Source organism: Crinia signifera, chromosome 1 (genome assembly GCF_055691185.1).
Source record: "Crinia signifera chromosome 1, ASM5569118v1, whole genome shotgun sequence".
Classification (NCBI taxonomy): Eukaryota; Metazoa; Chordata; class Amphibia; order Anura; family Myobatrachidae; genus Crinia; species Crinia signifera.
This window is the reverse complement of record NC_139217.1, coordinates 80,137,849-80,156,535: the sequence shown is the minus strand read 5'-3', so window position 1 is coordinate 80,156,535 and position 18,687 is coordinate 80,137,849. Positions and strand designations below refer to the sequence as shown.

General features: G+C 46.2%; 1 protein-coding gene across 1 annotated transcript in view; it reads left to right on the top strand.

Moving 5' to 3' along the window:
• The window catches only part of NFXL1 (nuclear transcription factor, X-box binding like 1), a 102,598-nt gene that overhangs the window by 50,233 nt on the left and 33,678 nt on the right, over positions 1 to 18,687 (top strand). The window contains exons 13-16 of the mRNA XM_083167932.1: positions 6,794 to 6,914; positions 7,252 to 7,411; positions 11,225 to 11,316; positions 14,381 to 14,402. Coding sequence (XP_083024058.1) covers positions 6,794 to 6,914; positions 7,252 to 7,411; positions 11,225 to 11,316; positions 14,381 to 14,402 — 395 coding nt within the window. The remainder of the gene's footprint in view (positions 1 to 6,793; positions 6,915 to 7,251; positions 7,412 to 11,224; positions 11,317 to 14,380; positions 14,403 to 18,687) is intronic.

Sequence of the window (18,687 nt, the reverse complement as noted above, 5' to 3'; positions counted from 1 at the left end):
CTGGTGAGGTAAAGAGGTAGGGTGAGTACATGAGGAAGGAGGGCCCTACTCATAAGAGATAACAGACTAAAAGGAGGTGGGTGGACAAACGAAAAACGATAGGATAAGTAGGAACGGATGGAAGGGTAGGGTAGGCAGGATAGGAGGAGCAAAAGAGGTTAGCAGGAGGAGGGATAGGCTAATACGAAGAAGTGGGTTTTAAGGGAGCACTTGAAGGAGGTAAGGGAATCAGAATGCCGATCGGTGGCGGGAGGTTGTTACAGTGCAGGGGGGCAGCGCGAGAGAAGTCTTGGACATGGGAGTGGGAGGAGGTGATTAGGTGAGAGGTCAGGCGGCGGCAGAGCAAAGAGGACGGGAGGGAGTGTGGATAGAGATCAGTAAGGAGCGGTGGAGGAGGAGAGAGCCTTGTAGGTGGTGGTGAGGAGTTTAAAGAGAACCCGGAAAGGAATGGGGAGCCAGTGAAGAGATATACAGAGGCCGGGAGATGGAGGTAGAGTGGCGGGAGAGGAAGATGAGCCTAGCAGCAGCGTTAAGAATGGATTGGAGAGGGGCGAGGCGGGCGAGGGGTAGCACAGAGAGAAGGATGTTGCAGTAGTCAATGCGGGAGATGACAAGAGAGTGAATGAGAATTTTGGTTGCGTCAGTGGAGAGGAATGGTCTGTGCGAAGAGGAGCCTGCTTTTTTTTTTATCATAAACCTATCCTAAAGAATAACAAAAGTAGCTGTATAATAGTTGTGGTTAGAACTGACAATGCTGCCTCTGTAATGACCAGATTATTACTTTAGTGTCCTCAATCACGGAAACAGTACCCATTTACATTTTCTGTAGCTTTTTCTTAGGCAGTGCTTGTGATTAATGAACTTCGGCTCTGACCCTGTTATTGAAAAACCCTCACCCCATTTATGTTCTGCTTGTTAACACATTTAATTTTCTGGAACCGTTAGTACCACGCTGCGCAGCAGCAACCAAAACATGAAAAATCAAGAATTTATACAACAGCCAACTTTTTATGGTTATAATCTTAAAAGCAACATTGATTTTCTCATTTCTTTGAAGTATAAAACAACCCTGACCTTATTTATGGTTCTGTGGCTGGTGGAATGCCTGGTACTGTGTATCTCGATCATTGGAAAGGTTATGATGAATGTGAAGATTCTGTATGAGTCTTTGTGTGCCATTTGCTTTCATTTGCATTTCAAATGCGACACAGGTAATAATGGGATCTCTTGTAAAGGTCACAAGGATGAGCGCTGCGATAACCAGCAAAATAAGTCTATGGTGGTATTTGATAACTCAGTAACTGACAGTCCGCCGCTAATCTGATTGAAATATACGAAGAAGCAAAATACAGAAGTAAAATGACAGATTTTGCATGAGGCTTTATAAATATACAGTGTCATAGGCAAGGTTATCAGGGGGCACTTGCGTCTTTATATACCGTATTTATCGGCGTATAACACGCACAGGCGTATAACACGCACCTTCATTTTAAAAGGGAAATCTCAGGAAAAAAAGTTAAATTTCTAAATAAAAACTTTGAAGCAAATTAAGGGTAACTCAGGGTAACTCAAAGGTTAGAAGCAGCCCGCCCCCCCCTCGCCTCCGCTCCCATGGTACTGAGCTTGCTCAATTATCTTTCTCTACCTGTAAGAGCATAATGTATGTCTAGCCTGAAGATTCCTTTTGGCTTGGTCTTAGCTTTATGACTGTGCAGAGTGAGTTGCACTGTCCTAGGACTATCGCAGGATGACATAACTCAACAAGACCCAACACCAGTACATAGGTGGATGCCAACTGCCATATGCCCCCCGGTGATCTTCAGCCAGCACCAGCACCTGCTGCCTCTCTCCCCCTTCCTAGCCGCCTGTCACATTTAGCAGTGACGTCGGCGGCAGGCTGGGGGATGTTCGCGGCTCGGGAGGACTCGGGTGCCTGAGCGCTTCCGAGTCCCCCCGAGCCTGCCGCCGACGTCACTGTAAAGTGACAGGCGGGCCGGGGGGATCGGGGAAGCTCCGATCGCCGGGGGACTGGGGGACTGGGCTGGAGCTGATCGGAGGTATGGGGTAGAGGTGCTGCGCCAGTGGTGCACACCTGCAGAGCCGGATTAACAATGGGCCTGATGGAGCTATAGCTCCAGGCCCACTCTTTAAATAGGCCCATTTTGTAGCTGAGGGTCAGGGCTTTCCAACGAGACCAGCCCTGCGTTGCTAGCCCCCCGGGAACCGGAGATACCGCCAGGCAAACCTGGAATGTTTTCCCCATAGGATAACATGGGACCCGCTAATTACGACCTCCACCCGGTTCCAACGGCTGCCAGTTCCCCCTACAGCATCACAGAAACTCGAGGTTGATCTCAGTCGAACCCAAATCGCCGGGCCTTCAATCTGATACCTGGTCTATATGGGTTCATTGGTTCTAGAGATATTGCAGGTATTTTTTAATTTCTGAAATGTAATTTCATGGCTGTTCATGTTGTTTGAGGACAGATTTCTCTGGAACCAAACGGCCCAGTTTCACGGGACCAAAATCATTTGAAGGCTACATGTAAATGGGTCAGTTTGTTACGAAGATATAGCTGTTGTTTAAAGGGGGGCGGGGGTGGTTTTCTCTCCCCCTCACACCAGAAAATGCAGGGACTAGGCTGGTGTAAAAGGGGCCAGTCCGAGAATGTCCCTGCATGATCCTGGGACCATATTCCCTGCATTTTCTGGTATGAAAGGGGTATTACAGGTATTTCAAATAGCCGGGACATGCAGTGCTCTGAATACAGCCGGGAAGCCCCCTTCTCTCTTAATGGCTGTAATTTCTGCCCGGCGGCGACTGTCCCCCAGTTACCGCGAGCATGTATTCCCCCTTGGCAATGAGCATGTAATCCCACATGGCAACGAGCATGGAACCCCTGGCAATGAGCATGGAACCCCTGGCAATGAACATGGAACCCCTGGCAATGAACATGTAGGTAAGCAACACTTATGTAGCATAATTTTAAATAGGCATTATGGTGTTTGGCATAATACGTAATGGAGATTATGGTGTGAGGCTTAACATGTAATGGGCATTATGGTGTAAATTTTTAATGTGCGCCTTTGGCGCGCAATGCCCCTATTTATGAAGCATATTGTGCATTATTGCTCAATCTGTTTGGTATAGTGCAGGCATGTCCAAACTATGGCCCTCCAGCTGTGAAACTACAAGTCCCATCATGCATTGCCACAGTTTTGCAATTGGGGAATGCTAAAACTATGTCAAGGCATGCTGGGATGTGTAGTTTCACAAAAGCTGGAGGGCCACTGTTTGGATATGCCTGGTATAGTGTGTATTTGGTTCAATCCATGTGGCAAAATGTGAATTTTGCCTTAACCTGTGTGGCATAACGTGAATTTTGACTCAATCTGTGTGCCATAGTGTAAATTTTTGCTCAATCGGTGTGAATTTTGTCTCATTCCATGTGGCATAATGTGTAAGAGTACAGTATAAGGGGTTACTATTGTGTTGCATGATTTGTATAAGGGGTATATGGTGTGGTAAACTTAGGTTATCACATAAAAGGTGCTGACATATTTTCTACCAAGTTTCGGTTTTCAGTATTTGTTTTTAAGACATAAAAACATAGAAACATAGAATTTGACGGCAGATAAGAACCACTTGGCCCATCTAGTCTGCCCCTTTTTTAAACATGTTACCTCAAACCATATTTGATCCTTATTTTTTTGTAAGGATATAAATATGCCTATCCCAAGCATGTTTAAATTGTACTACTGTATTTGCGTCTACCACCTCTGATGGTAGGCTATTCCACTTATCAACTACTCTTTCTGTGAAGTAATTCTTACTCACATCTCCCCTGAATCTTCCTCCCCCCAGTGTCAGTGCATGTCCTTGTTTTCTGCTGCTCCTCTTCCTGTGAAGAATGTCTCCCACCTGTACCTTCCTCCCTCTAGTGTCAGTGCATGTCCTCGTGTTCTGCTGCTCCTCTTCCTGTAAAGAATGTCTCCCACCTGTACGTTGTTAAAAACCCTTGATATATTTGAAAGTTTCTATCATGTCCCCCCTTTCCCTTCTCTGCTCTAAAGTATACATATTAAGATCTTTTTGTCTTTCCTGGTACGTTTTGTGATGTAGGCCATGCACCATTTTAGTTGCCCTTCTTTGTACAATCTCTAATGTATTTATATCCTTCTGAGACTGTACAAAGAAGGGCAACTAAAATGGTGCATGGCCTACATTACAAAACGTACCAGGAAAGACTAAAATATCTTAATATGTATACTTTAGAGCAGAGAAAGGAAAGGGGGGACATAATAGAAACTTTCAAATATATCAAGGGTTTTAACAAGGTACAGGTGGGAGACATTCTTCACAGGAAGAGGAGCAGCAGAATAAGAGGACATGCACTGACACTAGGGGGAGGAAGGTACAGGTGGGAGACATTAGTCACAGGAAGAGGAGCAACAGAATACGAGGACATGCACTGAAATGCATGAATAGAGTGCCGCCTCACCCTGCAAGTATCTTAGGACATCGGCGTTCTGCTGCTCCTCTTCCTGTGAAGAATGTCTCCCACCTGTACCTTGTTAAAACCCTTGATATATTTGAAAGTTTCTATCATGTCCCCCCTTTCCCTTCTCTGCTCTAAAGTATACATATTAAGGTCTTTTAGTCTTTCCTGGTACGTTTTGTGATGTAGGCCATGCACCATTTTAGTTGCCCTTCTTTGTACAATCTCTAATGTATTTATATCCTTCTGAGACTGTACAAAGAAGGGCAACTAAAATGGTGCATGGCCTACATCACAAAACGTACCAGGAAAGACTAAAATATCTTAATATGTATACTTTAGAGCAGAGAAAGGAAAGGGGGGACATGATAGAAACTTTCAAATATATCAAGGGTTTTAACAAGGTACAGGTGGGAGACATTCTTCACAGGAATAGGAGCAGCAGAACAAGAGGACATGCACTGACACTAGAGGGAGGAAGGTACAGGTGGGAGACATTAGTCACAGGAAGAGGAGAAACAGAATACAAAGACATGCACTGAAATGCATGACTAGAGTGCCGACTCACCCTGCAAGTGTCTTAGGACATTGGCGTCCTGCGGGTGCACCTTTGGAGTGCCCCCGCCAATATATCTCCCTGCATTTTTCTTATGCCAGCCCCCTGCCTTTCCCAGGCATATATAATTAGTTGAAAGTATTTACACAAATAGAGACACACCCATGAGCAGATCACCCAACCAGAACACTGATCACGCCACCCACATCATTAGGTGCTGGCCGCGACCCCTATTATTGTGCATAATAGGCCCTTGATCATTTTCAGCTCCAGGCCCATTTAGACCTTAATCTGGCTCTGCACACCTGGACACCACTGGCGCGCACCTATTATATAATACAGGTACCGTCGGGTGTATTTACCGCCGTATAGCACGCATATCGGCGTATAACACGCACCCATCTTTTCCCCCTGTTTTCAGGGGGAAAAAAGTGCGTGTTATACGCCGATAAATACGGTATATGAAATATCACACTTGTGCTATCAGTTTACTCTACATTGATAGCTGATTGTTAATGTAGAAAGAAAAGGTATATTTAACTGGCAGCCGTGTATCCCACCGTCCCAAGACATCCTGGAAATGTTGAATGATACTCTGTACAAATGTGTAAGCACATTTCCCAATGCAGGAAACTTTCAAAATCAAGTTTGGATGGACTAGTGGTTGCCATGGTTACTTTTAAATATCTGTGCATATTGGATGAAATGACTGTGGTGAAGTACTTCCCTACACCCAAATACTTTGTCCTTTATCCCTTTCAGTCTGTAGTTTAATGCCCGAGCACACACACACCAATTAACCCCAATACTGTGATACACATGACACTTTGCTCGAATGATCTGTTCTGTGTTGTTGGTGTCTGGCATCGTTTCTCCCAAAAATGCGTCCTCGATGTTTTGCAACTAAGAGGCACTAACAGACTGCTGATCAATTTGGTATGCAACAGTTAATAAAGCTGTACACGAACCACAATGAAACCTAAAAAAAAGCAGAGGCCACTGCACCGTTGCACTGTGCATCTAGATTCAGGGGTAGATTTATTAGGCTCGGTGAAGTAATAAAGTGTCTGGTTTTTATCACCGGCCAATCGGCTCCTACCTGTTATTTTTTAAACCAAGCCTCTAACTTCACAGGTAGGAGCTGATTCGCTGGTGATATCACTTCAGCAAGCTTAATAAATCTGCCCCTCAGACTCAAATTGGGACTACATTGAATATTTGGTGAAAAAGATGTAAACAAGTTGGTCAATGCTAGCAGAGTTGCACGGGACCTGGCAGATTGAGAGGGGGCTGTTTGAGTGACTGCAGCATGTGAGAACACAACTGTATGGCATATAATATAGAGACATAGGTATATATTATGAGATACACCTACAGGATTCCACTGCACTCCCCACTCCTAGATGGTTGTGGTGTAGTTTCCTGTGACCATATTGCTTAAACAAATAACGGGTGTGCACCCCATTCCTAGACATGATTCGTGCTGTAAAATCATGTATGTGTATTATATATGGGGGGGGGGGGGTCATTAACAATATGGGGGCTTAAGAGTAGGACTTGCAGTGAACTGGGATACCTTGATGTTGGACTGCAAGTTTGAATGCACTGAGCAATGCATGAACCATAACCCGGTTATTTATGTATGTATTAAGGTGAGTTAGTAGTTTACTATGGTGAAATCGGAGCCCTCTGATTTTTATATCGGTTTAAAGATATTAACTGATTGTGTACCATGCAGGGAGCTGCTACCCGTGTCCTGAGACAGTTGATGTGAAGTGTAATTGTGGGAAGACAGTACTGACTGTTCCCTGCGGCAGAGAGCGTAGCACCAAGCCACCGCGGTGCAAGGAGGTGTGCAGGTATGTAGAGGCCGTGTATGTGCTCCTTATAGAAAGCATCACTTAAACTTGTGACTGTATATTATAAACTGTTTCTTTGGCACTGATATAAGATTTCACATTATTTTCTAACAAACCAAAACAAACAATCTAGAACCATTTATGCCACATGTCTGGTTTATCTTGCGCCATACGGTGTTGGAGAACACAAAATGCAGAACCTGTTCCACAATGGTGGCATTTATTCAAGGAAGAATGTTTTCTGCGCTCTTTATTTTCTGGGTTTGCTTGGCTCTTAGTATTTTTCCCGCAGCAATACTCTATGTACAGAACTAGTTTGTATGTCTCCATCATTTAGTCACCCGTCTACTTGCCACCATGAGGTCAGAGAACGACACAGATGCCATTTTGGTCCATGTCCACCATGCCGACAGATATGTCAGAAGTCTTTGAAGAAGTGTGGTCACCTCTGCCCTATCGCCTGCCATGATGAGGCTCTTGTTAAACAGAAAGGCCTGGTAAGTCATTCATCAGTAGAGAGCATTTGTTCTCCTGCTTATAGTGGCAAGTCTTCAGTCAAGTACCATTGTTTATGTCTTTATCCTACAGTCTCTGTGGACCAGATGCAATAAGCTTCAAAAGTGGAGAGTGAAAAACAGCCAGCCAATCAGCTCCTTACTGCCACCATGTCACAGACTGTGTTTGGAAAATGTCAGACAGGAGCTGATTGGCTGACTGTGTATCACTCTCCATTTTATCACTTTTGAAGCTTAGTGCATCTGGCCCCTGATCTCATTACCATTCTGCGTAATGAGTCCCCCCGCAGTGTATTGACTGTGGCGTGGTTATGATGCTGTTATTATCATTGCGATGGGATGTGGCCATTATTGCTTTTCCTTCATGTTTTTTTCACATTTGCACTTCTAATTTTCGTGTCTTCTTGCTATGGATATGAGTTGGTGTTCCTGTGTATGTAGATTGATATTCACTGTTCACCTTCCTTGTAAATGTGTTTGGGACTTTCACATATTTCTGTGTTCTACATTTTTTACTTTGATGTTTTCATCTCTGATTATGTATTTTACTGTGATTACACCATAATTTGCTTTCTTGTGGCTATTTTTCCCGTGATTATGACACGGTTCGTTCTGAATCATGTACTGATGAAATGTACTAAGTATACATATGTTTGTGGTAATTGTGGCGTTACTGTTAGAAGTGGTTTCTCTTTTTTCGGTAGGGCTATGTTATTATTATTTGTGCACCCCATGAATATACTCATGGTTACGCTGTGTTTTGTTGTGTGTATGAGCTTGCCTTTTGATGTTTTTTATTTATGAACTTGGCTATGGTCTGTAAATATTAGAGATCAGACAATGAGACAGGCTATCACAAATCCCTAATTGAGCTATAATACCAATGCACTGTTCCTTTTGCTTGGCTGAGAAACTGGATCAGTGTGTAATTTGGCAACCCATTTAGGTGGCCAAACTAAATAAGGTCCAGCTTCATGCTGAGCAGCTCAGCGGTACCTGTTAGTAGGGGTTTCCAGTGCGAAAATCATTTTGTAATCCGGTAATATCAGGATTACCAGTACTCAAACTTGAATCCCGGGATTGTTTAGTTTTTCACCTCTTTTCCTTTACTTACATGCAAGTAATTTTTGAAAATGTTATTTGTTAATTAAAAAGTAATTCTGAGGCTATTCAGCTGCCCTCCCTCCTTCAATCCACCTTCCACCCAGTGCTCTCTGTAATCCACCCCCCCACCCAGTGCTTTCTGCTATCCAGCCCCCACCCAGTGCTTTCTGCTATCCAGCCCCCACCCAGTGCTTTCTGCTATCCAGCCCCCACCCAGTGCTTTCTGCTATCCAGCCCCCACCCAGTGCTTTCTGCTATCCAGCCCCCACCCAGTGCTCTCTGCTATCCAGCCCCCACCCAGTGTTCTCTGCTATCCAGCCCCCCACCCTCCCTCCTTCAATCCACCTTCCACCCAGTGCTCCCTGTAATCCACCCCCCACCCAGTGCTTTCTGCTATCCAGCCCCCACCCAGTGCTTTCTGCTATCCAGCCCCCACCCAGTGCTTTCTGCTATCCAGCCCCCACCCAGTGCTCTCTGCTATCCAGCCCCCACCCAGTGTTCTCTGCTATCCAGCCCCCCACCCAGTGTTCTCTGCTATCCAGTCCCCCACCCAGTGCTCTCTGCTATCCAGCCCCCCACCCAGTGTTCTCTGCTATCCAGTCCCCCACCCAGTGCTCTCTGCTATCCAGCCCCCCACCCAGTGTTCTCTGCTATCCAGTGCTCTCTGCTATCCAGCCCCCCACCCAGTGTTCTCTGCTATCCAGCCCCCCACCCAGTGTTCTCTACTATCCAGGCACCCATCCAGTGCTTTCTGCTATCCAGCCCCCATCCAGTGCTTTCTGCTATCCACCCCCCCCCCACCCAGTGCTCTCTGCTATCCACTCCCACCCCGTGCTCTCTGCTATCCGACCCCACCCAGTGCTCTCTGTAATCTGCCAGCCCCCCCCCCACCACCAGTGCTCTCTAATCTGCCCCCCTGTCCAGTGCTCTCTGCTATCCCCACCCTCATCCAGTGCTCTCTGCTATCCCCACCCTCATCCAGTGCTCTCTGCTATCCAACCCCCCATCCAGTGCTTTCTGCTATCCAGCCCCCACCCAGTGATTTCTGCTATCCAGCCCCCACCCCCCCACACACAGTGCTTTCTGCTATCCACCCCCCCCCCCCACCCAGTGCTCTCTGCTATCCACTCCCACCCCGTGCTCTCTGCTATCCACCCCCACCCAGTGCTCTCTGTAATCTGCCAGCCCCCCCCCCCCCCACCACCAGTGCTCTCTAATCTGCCCCCCTGTCCAGTGCTCTCTGCTATCCCCACCCTCATCCAGTGCTCTCTGCTATCCCCACCCTCATCCAGTGCTCTCTGCTATCCAACCCCCCATCCAGTGCTTTCTGCTATCCAGCCCCCACCCAGTGCTTTCTGCTATCCAGCCCCCACCCCCCCACACACAGTGCTTTCTGCTATCCACCCCCCCCCACACACACACACAGTGCTTTCTGCTATCCAGCCCCCATCCAGTGCTTTCTGCTATCCAGCCCCCCACCCAGTGCTTTCTGCTGTCTGTCCCTTGCCCTCGTCCTCTCTGCTGACTGTCCCCTGCCCTCGCCCTCTCTGCTGTCTGTCCCCTGCCCTCGCCCTCTCTGCTGTCTGTCCCCTGCCCTCGCCCTCTCTGCTGTCTGTCCCCTGCCCTCGCCCTCTCTGCTGTCTGTCCCCTGCCCTCGCCCTCTCTGCTGTCTGTCCCCTGCCCCCGCCCTCTCTTCTGTACGTCCCCTGCCCCCGCCCTCTCTGCTGTCTTTCCCATGCCCTCGCCCTCTCTGCTGCCTGTCCCATGCCCTCGCCCTCTCTGCTGCCTGTCCCCTGCCCTCGCCCTCTCTGCTGTCTGTCCCCTGCCCTCGCCCTCTCTGCTGTCTGTCCCCTGCCCCCGCCCTCTCTTCTGTACATCCCCTGCGGTCGCCCTCTCTGCTGCCTGTCCCATGCCCTCGCCCTCTCTGCTGTATGGACTTGAAGTAGATAATCTGAAATGAAGATTCTCATTATTATAAGCTTATTTTGGAGAGCTCTATTCTTAGGGCACATGTATAGTGGTATACCAGCTGTGTCCTAAGCATGCATATTACCTGACATTTACAGACTGCCTAAGCAGCAGAGAGATGGTTGTTCCAGTTAGCAACTGGTGTTTTTATTTTTTATTTTTTTATGTTTTCTTAAATAATAAAGGAGAGAGTTTGTCAAAGCTCTGAGAACAAAATGAGGAGAGAGACAAAGTACTAACAATCAGATTATGATTTATTTATTTTTTAAACACAGCTGGTGACGTGACAGACTCTGATTGGTTAGTATTTGCTCCCCAAGCTTTGACAAAATCTCCCCCTAAATGTAGTACAGTAACTTTAGTGAAATACTTTAGACCTCTTGAGTGAATGATGGCTGAATGCTGCTGTCAGAAATGTGCAAAATATCCACTAACAATAACTAATTTTCATTGAATTGCCTTCACATCATTTACCAGCAGTATAGTAAGTGTTTCATACCTTTTCACTACGGCCCTGGCATCTTTACCAGATATTTTGCACATCTCTTACAGCAATGCTGGCACTCAAAGGGTTAAAGTTCAGTGCAGAAGCACGGTAATTGGTAATTGTAATAAATTGAGAATCTGCAGGATTTTGCGGAAACCACAATTTTTTTTAGAGTAGATAGAAATTTGGGAAACGTGAATCTTTTTATGACCTGGATTTTCAATGTTTCTGGGCAGCCTCAACCAGCCGGCCCATGGGAGAAGCCTAGTGAGCCTGCTTTTATCCAGACTGCACTGCCCTGCCCGCCGTGTAGAGTCCCCATACCAACGTAAGTACTTATGGCACTACATCCTGGCATTTCCTCTCCTAATAATACAAGATACTGTATTGAGCCTTATAAGTGTGATTAAACATAGATAATATTGTTGGTTTGTGCTTTGCTTACAATGCTGGTAAAGTTCTAGATTAGGCAGATCGGGTGACCTCTATAAGTAAAGGCCGTACACACAGTGAGATATTGGCCAATGACCAATTTTGAGTAGATGCACTGGAGATTTTGGCTAAGCGATTTTGTCTAAGTAATGATAGTCTATGATCTAGTCAAAATTTCCTTGCCTGCAGTCAATCTAAAGTACAGGTCTTCAACCTGTGACCCTCCAGATGTTGTAGAACTACATGTCCCAGCATGCCCTGACAGTTTTGGCATGCTCTTATAGGAAAAAATGTGGCAATGCATGTTGGAACATGTAGTTTCACAACATCTGGAGGGCCACAGGTTGAAGACCCATGATCTAAAGCAATCTCTGCTAGACGCTGTTGGCTAAGCAGGAGAAAAGCAGGGAGATTTTGGCTAACCTAGGAGATTTTGACTATCTAGTCAAAGGCGGTATTCAATGTGAATACCTGCGAGGTGCAGCGAATCCTTTTTAGGATTCGCTGCACATTCGCCACGTTCCTGAGCCGGCGGGCTCCGGTATTCAACGTGTCAGGGGCTCGCTGCCCCTGACTGGCGAATATGAGCTCCTGCGGCGATTGCCGCAGGGAGCCTGTGGACGGTGCCAGGCAGAGAGATGGTAGTCTCTCTGCCTGCCCCAGAACTTTGTGGGGGTTAGATGGGCTCCCCGGGTGCCAGGCAGCACAGGCTGCCCCCCGGGGGTGCCAGCAGGGGAGCGTATATTCACTATACCCGATCGTAACGATCGGGTGCAGTGAATATATGAATATGTAATGAGCGGCTCGGCTCCGGCGCCCCCTGCTGGCTGCTGTGTAAAAAAAAAAAAAATATATATATATATTTTTTTTTAAATTAAATATATATTCATGTGCTTACAGCACATGAATAAAAATAGCATGCCCCTCCTCAGAATAAAATTCCTGATTTTTTTACACCAAATGTAAAAAACAAAACACTTTATTTTAAAAGTTCACATTCCACTTCACCATAAAAAGATAGCGATTGCTACTCGGTGAATCATGGTGAAAAAAACCTTGAAATGTATTCGCCATGTGGTCATTGAATAGGGTGATTCACCGTTTTAGTCAGAAATTCGCCAAACAGCACAAATTCGCCATAAAAACATGGCGAATCAGGCTCATTGAATACCGCCCAAAGTCTCCTGCCAAGATCATGTGTACACCCCTTAAGTTGTGAATATGCCTGTGGATGTCAGTTACTTGAGCATGGGGGGGGTCAGGGTTATTTGCGACCATTTCTTTTTTCAGGGGTCAGCCACATTCCACATATGTTTCTACGGGGAATCCAATGCTGCCCGATTTACTAATGTCTGCAATGCAAAGCCTTCCTGATTTAGTGATCCACGCAGATACTGCCTTCTGAAAATGTCAGTAGCTCATTGTGGCCTGTGGACTACACATCCCATAGCTAGCCAGAAAGATGGTTGCCCTGCCGCCTAGAATTATCCGCCGTGCAGGGCAGTCTAGCTGACCGCGCATGCACAGAGAAACCCCCCCCCCCCCTCTACTGTTATTACAACCTGTCATAACCTGTCCTTGTTATTACAAAGACCTTCCAAAGGCATTTCATATTTAAATGGCATGCAAGTCCGCATTCTGCTCACTGTATCACCTACTGATGTCCGCCACAGATTATCTGACCTGAAAACTAGATTGGAAATGAAGCAGTAAACATGCGGCGGTCACCAAGGCAGCGCTCTTGTTTTCCAATGCAAGGCTGCTATTTTCATTACATTTGCCATTGTTGTAGGCAAGTGTCTGATTCTCTACATGTTCTTTCTATTATGCTACACATTGGGGACTGCTTTTAGGAGACAGGGGTTCATGTTACAGTAATATCCTTTGCATGTATTTATTACTTCCTGTTGGGGAGGGTGTTTTATGGTGATGAGATGTCTGGCCGTCTCTCTGTGACAAGCGGAACATGACTCTGATCTGTGATTTAATGGTAACAGACGCAGTCTGTCCCCTTCTGCCCTTATACATCACTGGCTCTAACACAAAGTACAACTTATTACATGGATACCCAAAGTTATAAAACAAAAAGTTGGTTATAGCTGGGATTTAAAAAACAGTCAACTAATCAATATATGGGACAGCAAGGGTGGTGTAATGGCATTACTGCCTCACAGCACTGAGGTCATGGGTTCGATTCCCACCATGGCCCTAACTGTGCGGAGTTTGTATATTCTCCCCTTGGGTTTCTCAGTATACATTTATATCCACAACTTTACCTAGCTGTGACATGGCAGTGATATTCCTCAGAGGTGGGTAGCGCCTATTGTTTCCTATGGAACAGTGGTGGCATATGGCCCTCTTGCATCATTTCCCATGCTTTTACGTGCATGATATTCTGTCTTCATTTAAAAACTGAAGTCATCCATCATTGAACAGGAACAGAAAAAATGATGGTGAATGGTGTGTTGACAACACGCTGCGTATTCGGAGAGATGAGTGTGCTAATCATGAGTGGAACTGTAACCAGTCCACCAGTGTGATCATTAATGAGGGCTCCCACTGCCAGAGACAGCGTCACAATGTAATGAGGAAACCACAGGCTGAGAATCTTAATAGTAACGTGAGGCTCCCATCATGCCGTGAGCGAAGCTCATCGTGTATAAATCTTATCCCACCTTGTGAGCACCGTTTACCAGATCATTGTCACACAGTCGTCAGTAGTAGCAACACGAAGATCAAAGCTGAAGAAGAGCGTGTTCTAAGTGCTTTGATCTTAGTTTTGCTTTACCCCAAAGGTGATGTGCTTGGACCAAGGATCACCTATCATAATAAATTATTGCCCATCATTGATGCAGTGTATGTCATACGTGCTGCTGTTACAGATAGGTTTTTATGATGATATTTATTTCAACTAAATGCCTAATCATGCATATCTAAAGGTTTCTTTTTGTTTTCCCCAGGGAATGTCTTGGCAAACATGAGGTAAGCATTACTCTTTTATATACAAATAGCATAAATTGCTGTATAAGCACAATGGACTTGGGTCTCCGCTATGTATGTATGGTGTGTTTGTGTGTAAGAGTAGGCAGTATACAAAGAAATGGAGAATGTTATTACCAATGGGCCTGATTGAGATGGTGCTGGAGTAGTGTTGCTGGACAAGGAATCTGCAGTGATAGCTTTCGTATGAGACAGAAGGCCGCACACCTCCTTCATGCATTACTGATCCAAGCTGCATCCTAGGATGTCGCAAATGCATAAACTTCTGTGCTTTGCGTCGTGCCCTGCTACAACAACAGGACCTGAATCAGGCCCAGTAAACACAATATGGGCCGAATTCAGTCCCGTTCCGATATTTAAGTGTTTGCGCAAGCACCTATTTGTGCATGTGCAGACCCCGAGTTACACACTCGCCGGGACGTTCATTGCGGAGAGCGGCGGATGTGGGCGGAAACAGGGCTTGCACATGGGAATGGCCATCCTTTGATGGGCGACCCCATGAATCTGCTGGGCATTCCCACAGGATTGCAAGCGGTCCGATGCCTGCCGGGGGCGGGCGGTTAACGTCACAGGACGTCAGTGCCCTCATCATCTTCGGCGGACACCGAAGGAAATAAGTCAGTTTCAACTGGAGTTGGGCAGTGGCTGTCTTTCAGCACCTACTGTAAATATTTATTTATTTTAATTTTTGAGTCGGCAGTGCCAGACGTCCTATAGTGGCCCTTTGTTCCTGGGTCTGCAGAGATGGCAAGCGGGTCAGCAACTTCAGCCAGCCCCTCCACCACACACTGAGGGCCAAAGTAGGATGCCTTGAAGGGATATGTAAGGTGGTTCCCTGCTTCTGATCATTATTCTGGAACAACGAGCGCTCTAAAAGTCTCTCTCTAGTGCAGCCACTTCTCCAGCATCCTCTGGTCCTCCAAGTACAGTCCGGTAAAGCAAAAGTGGTTGCCTACACCAACCATCAGGTCGGAACTCACAGTCAAGGCGCCATCAAGGAGGTGAGCTGTATTGTCAGCAGACTTGATGACATATCTGTACAAGTTGCCGAGGTACTTCTCTCACACCAGGGACCTTGAAGCTCTTCTGGTGGGCATTCCATCTAATGTACATCCCCCCGCCCCCCTTCCTTCCTTCCTTCCATATCTCATTACATGGGTTCTCCACAAATTGAAACTGGAAGGCGGCACTGTGATCCTGGTGGCTTTTGATTGGCTTCAACAAGCTTAGTATGTGGTTCTTATGAGCTTCTCCATCTTTCCAAGTCCTCTCCTTGCTTCAGGTGGCTCTGGATTTGGATCTCCTTCTTTCTTTTTTGAAGGTACAGGTTTCCGCTCTTTCTGTGATCTTCCAGAAACAGATTGTTTATGCCTCCTGCTCGGACTTTCTTTCAGGGTGTTTTCCACATATAGCCCCCATTTGTGGCTCCAAGGGACTTATTTTTGCTCTTTTATCATCCCCTTAGACTCAACGGGGTTACTCTGGTTCACTCTGAAAGGCAAAATCCCTCTCTAATGGACAAAACCATATGCACTGCAGGTGGGGCTGATTTAACATGTGCAGAGAGAGCTAGATTTGGGTGTTTTATTGTTTTTGTGCAAGGTAAATGCTGGCTGCTTCATTTTTACACTGCAATATAGATATCCGTTTGAAGTACACCCCCCCCCCCCGCCCAAATCTAACTCTCTCTACACCTTACATGAGCCCCACCTGCAGCACATATTGTTTTGTCCATTAGAGAGTTCTTGTGCCTTTCCGAGTGAATCAGAATAACCCCCTCAGTGTACAGTCACTAGGTCATGTGTAAAACGGTCTTCCTTTTGGCCACTGCTCCATCCTGAAGGGTTTCGGACCTTGTGGGGTTTTTTTTCAACCAAATAGTTGTTCGGTCTCGGTTAAGTTGCCTCCCAAAGGTAGTTTCTTGGTTTCATATCGATGAGGAGGTTGTGGTCCTAGCCCTTCATTTACCTTTTTTTTTACCAGATGAGGTCTCTGGATGTTGTGATGGCCATGCAGATCTATGTGGACTGCACCAGTGATATTGCCAGTTCTTATTCCCGTTTTGTACTTTTATGGTTTTCACTAATGGGGCTGGCTGGCTACCAAACAAACTTGGCTAAATGGCTTTATTTGGCCATCCGCCATGCGTACACTGCGGAACTTATTCCACTCAGTCTATGGCATACCTCCCAACATGTTGGATCTTGGAAACGGGACACTCGCGAGTGCCCAAAAATGGATGTGGTCTATTAAAAGGGGTAGTGGCCTCATGGGATGATGCGTCCTCAGGCCACGCCCCATTTTCCTCCATTCTGAAATGCTGAATAGAGACACATGCGCACAGCGTCTATTCCCTTCAGGCTGGGGGGACTTCTGCGGGACACTGGCGGCACCGGACAGGTAGCTGGACTGCCCCAAAATACTGGGACAGTCCCGTGAAAAACGGGACAGTTGGGAGGTATGCTATGGGTACTTTTCTGGTGGCCTCAGTGCTTCTGCAGCACAACTTTGTAAGACTGCTACATGTTCCTCCGTCCACACATTTCTTCAATTCTATTCCTGACATCTTAGTCTCCACAAACACCGTAGGGTCTTCTATGAAGCTCTGGAGCAACCCTTTCCTTAGGAGAGTCGCTTTGTGACGTCCAAGGATAATCCCTTTGTTGACTATGGAGGAAGGAAGAAAAGGAGTTCATGTTCTTAACTTGTTAAATTCTTACCTGACTTGTTATTTAAATATAATTTATTAAAACAGTACTTGCACAAGTAAGTCCCCTTTTGGTTAAATCTTTAGGTATTCATTAGCCTGTTGTGTGATATGATACGGTTTTTCTGGCAATATATGGCATACCCCTTTCACACATTCAGTTCTAATTCAGCTGTCTTTATTGTGCATTTAGGATTTTGTAACCAGTTTTCAACGGCAGCTAGATAAATTGGTTATTAAGATATTAAGTTATTCATTGTAATGTATCAAAAGGGCATTTGGAATACATCTCAATATACTTACACATGTAAGAAATATTCCTTTGTTTGGAAAGGATATATTCCAGAAATATTTGTAAGATCAATTAGAACCCTCTGTTCTATCATATGCCTGACATTTAAAAGGCAATACTGTATTCTTTTCATGTTTTATATAATAATTTGTCCAAAAGGGAGGATTAATAACAGAGTAACATTATACAATATCTCTGAAGTTGCACAAAAAACTTTAACAAAACAGCTGTAAAAGGATAGCGTACTAGCTTAGAAAATGTAAGGGATGAATCCAAGGTGGAAACAGGTAAAGTATCGAGCACCGGCTCCCAATGTTTTTCCCTTAGAGACACTTGGGCCCAGGGAGTCCGTGTCCAACAATTCAGACCCTAAACCATTCACGCATTGTTGTGGCATGCACCGCCCCCTACATGCCCCAAATGTGACTAACAGGGGCTGCAAGCAAAGTCGCATGGCCCGCTATACACATGAACAGAATTTTGCTTATGCCTGTGCTCACCCCCCCATACATCATATTTATACATAAGTCATTGAGTTTGTGTACAAATAGGACTTAGACCCCATGCTTTCCTAGAACTGTACCAGAGTGAAGACCATACCTATATCTAGTTTAAGTAAGGAGGCCATGCTTATCTTATAGCTTATGCCGGTTGGCCGCACTCAACTTGTAGCATATGCCGGTCGTCCGTGCTCACCTTGTAGCGTGCTCCTGGTGGCTTTGCTGACCTTGTAGTGTGCTTACCAGTAGTATATGCGAGGGGGACTGTGCTTACCATGTAGTGTATGCGAGGGGCACTGTGCTTACCGTGTAGCGTATGCGAGGGGGACTGTGCTTACCAGTAGTGTATGCGAGGGGGACTGTGCTTACCGTGCAGTGTATGCGAGGGGGACTGTGCTTACCATGTAGTGTATGCGAGGGGCACTGTGCTTACCAGTAGTGTATGCGAGGGGGACTGTGCTTACCGTGTAGCGTATGCGAGGGGGACTGTGCTTACCAGTAGTGTATGCGAGGGGGACTGTGCTTACCGTGTAGCGTATGCGAGGGGGACTGTGCTTACCATGTAGTGTATGCGAGGGGGACTGTGCTTACCAGTAGTGTATGCGAGGGGGACTGTGCTTACCAGTAGTGTATGCAAGGGGTCCGTGCTTACCATGTAGTGTATGCGAGCGGGACTGTGCTTACCATGTAGTGTATGCGAGCGGGACTGTGCTTACCATGTAGTGTATGCGAGGGGGACTGTGCTTACCATGTAGTATATGCGAGGGG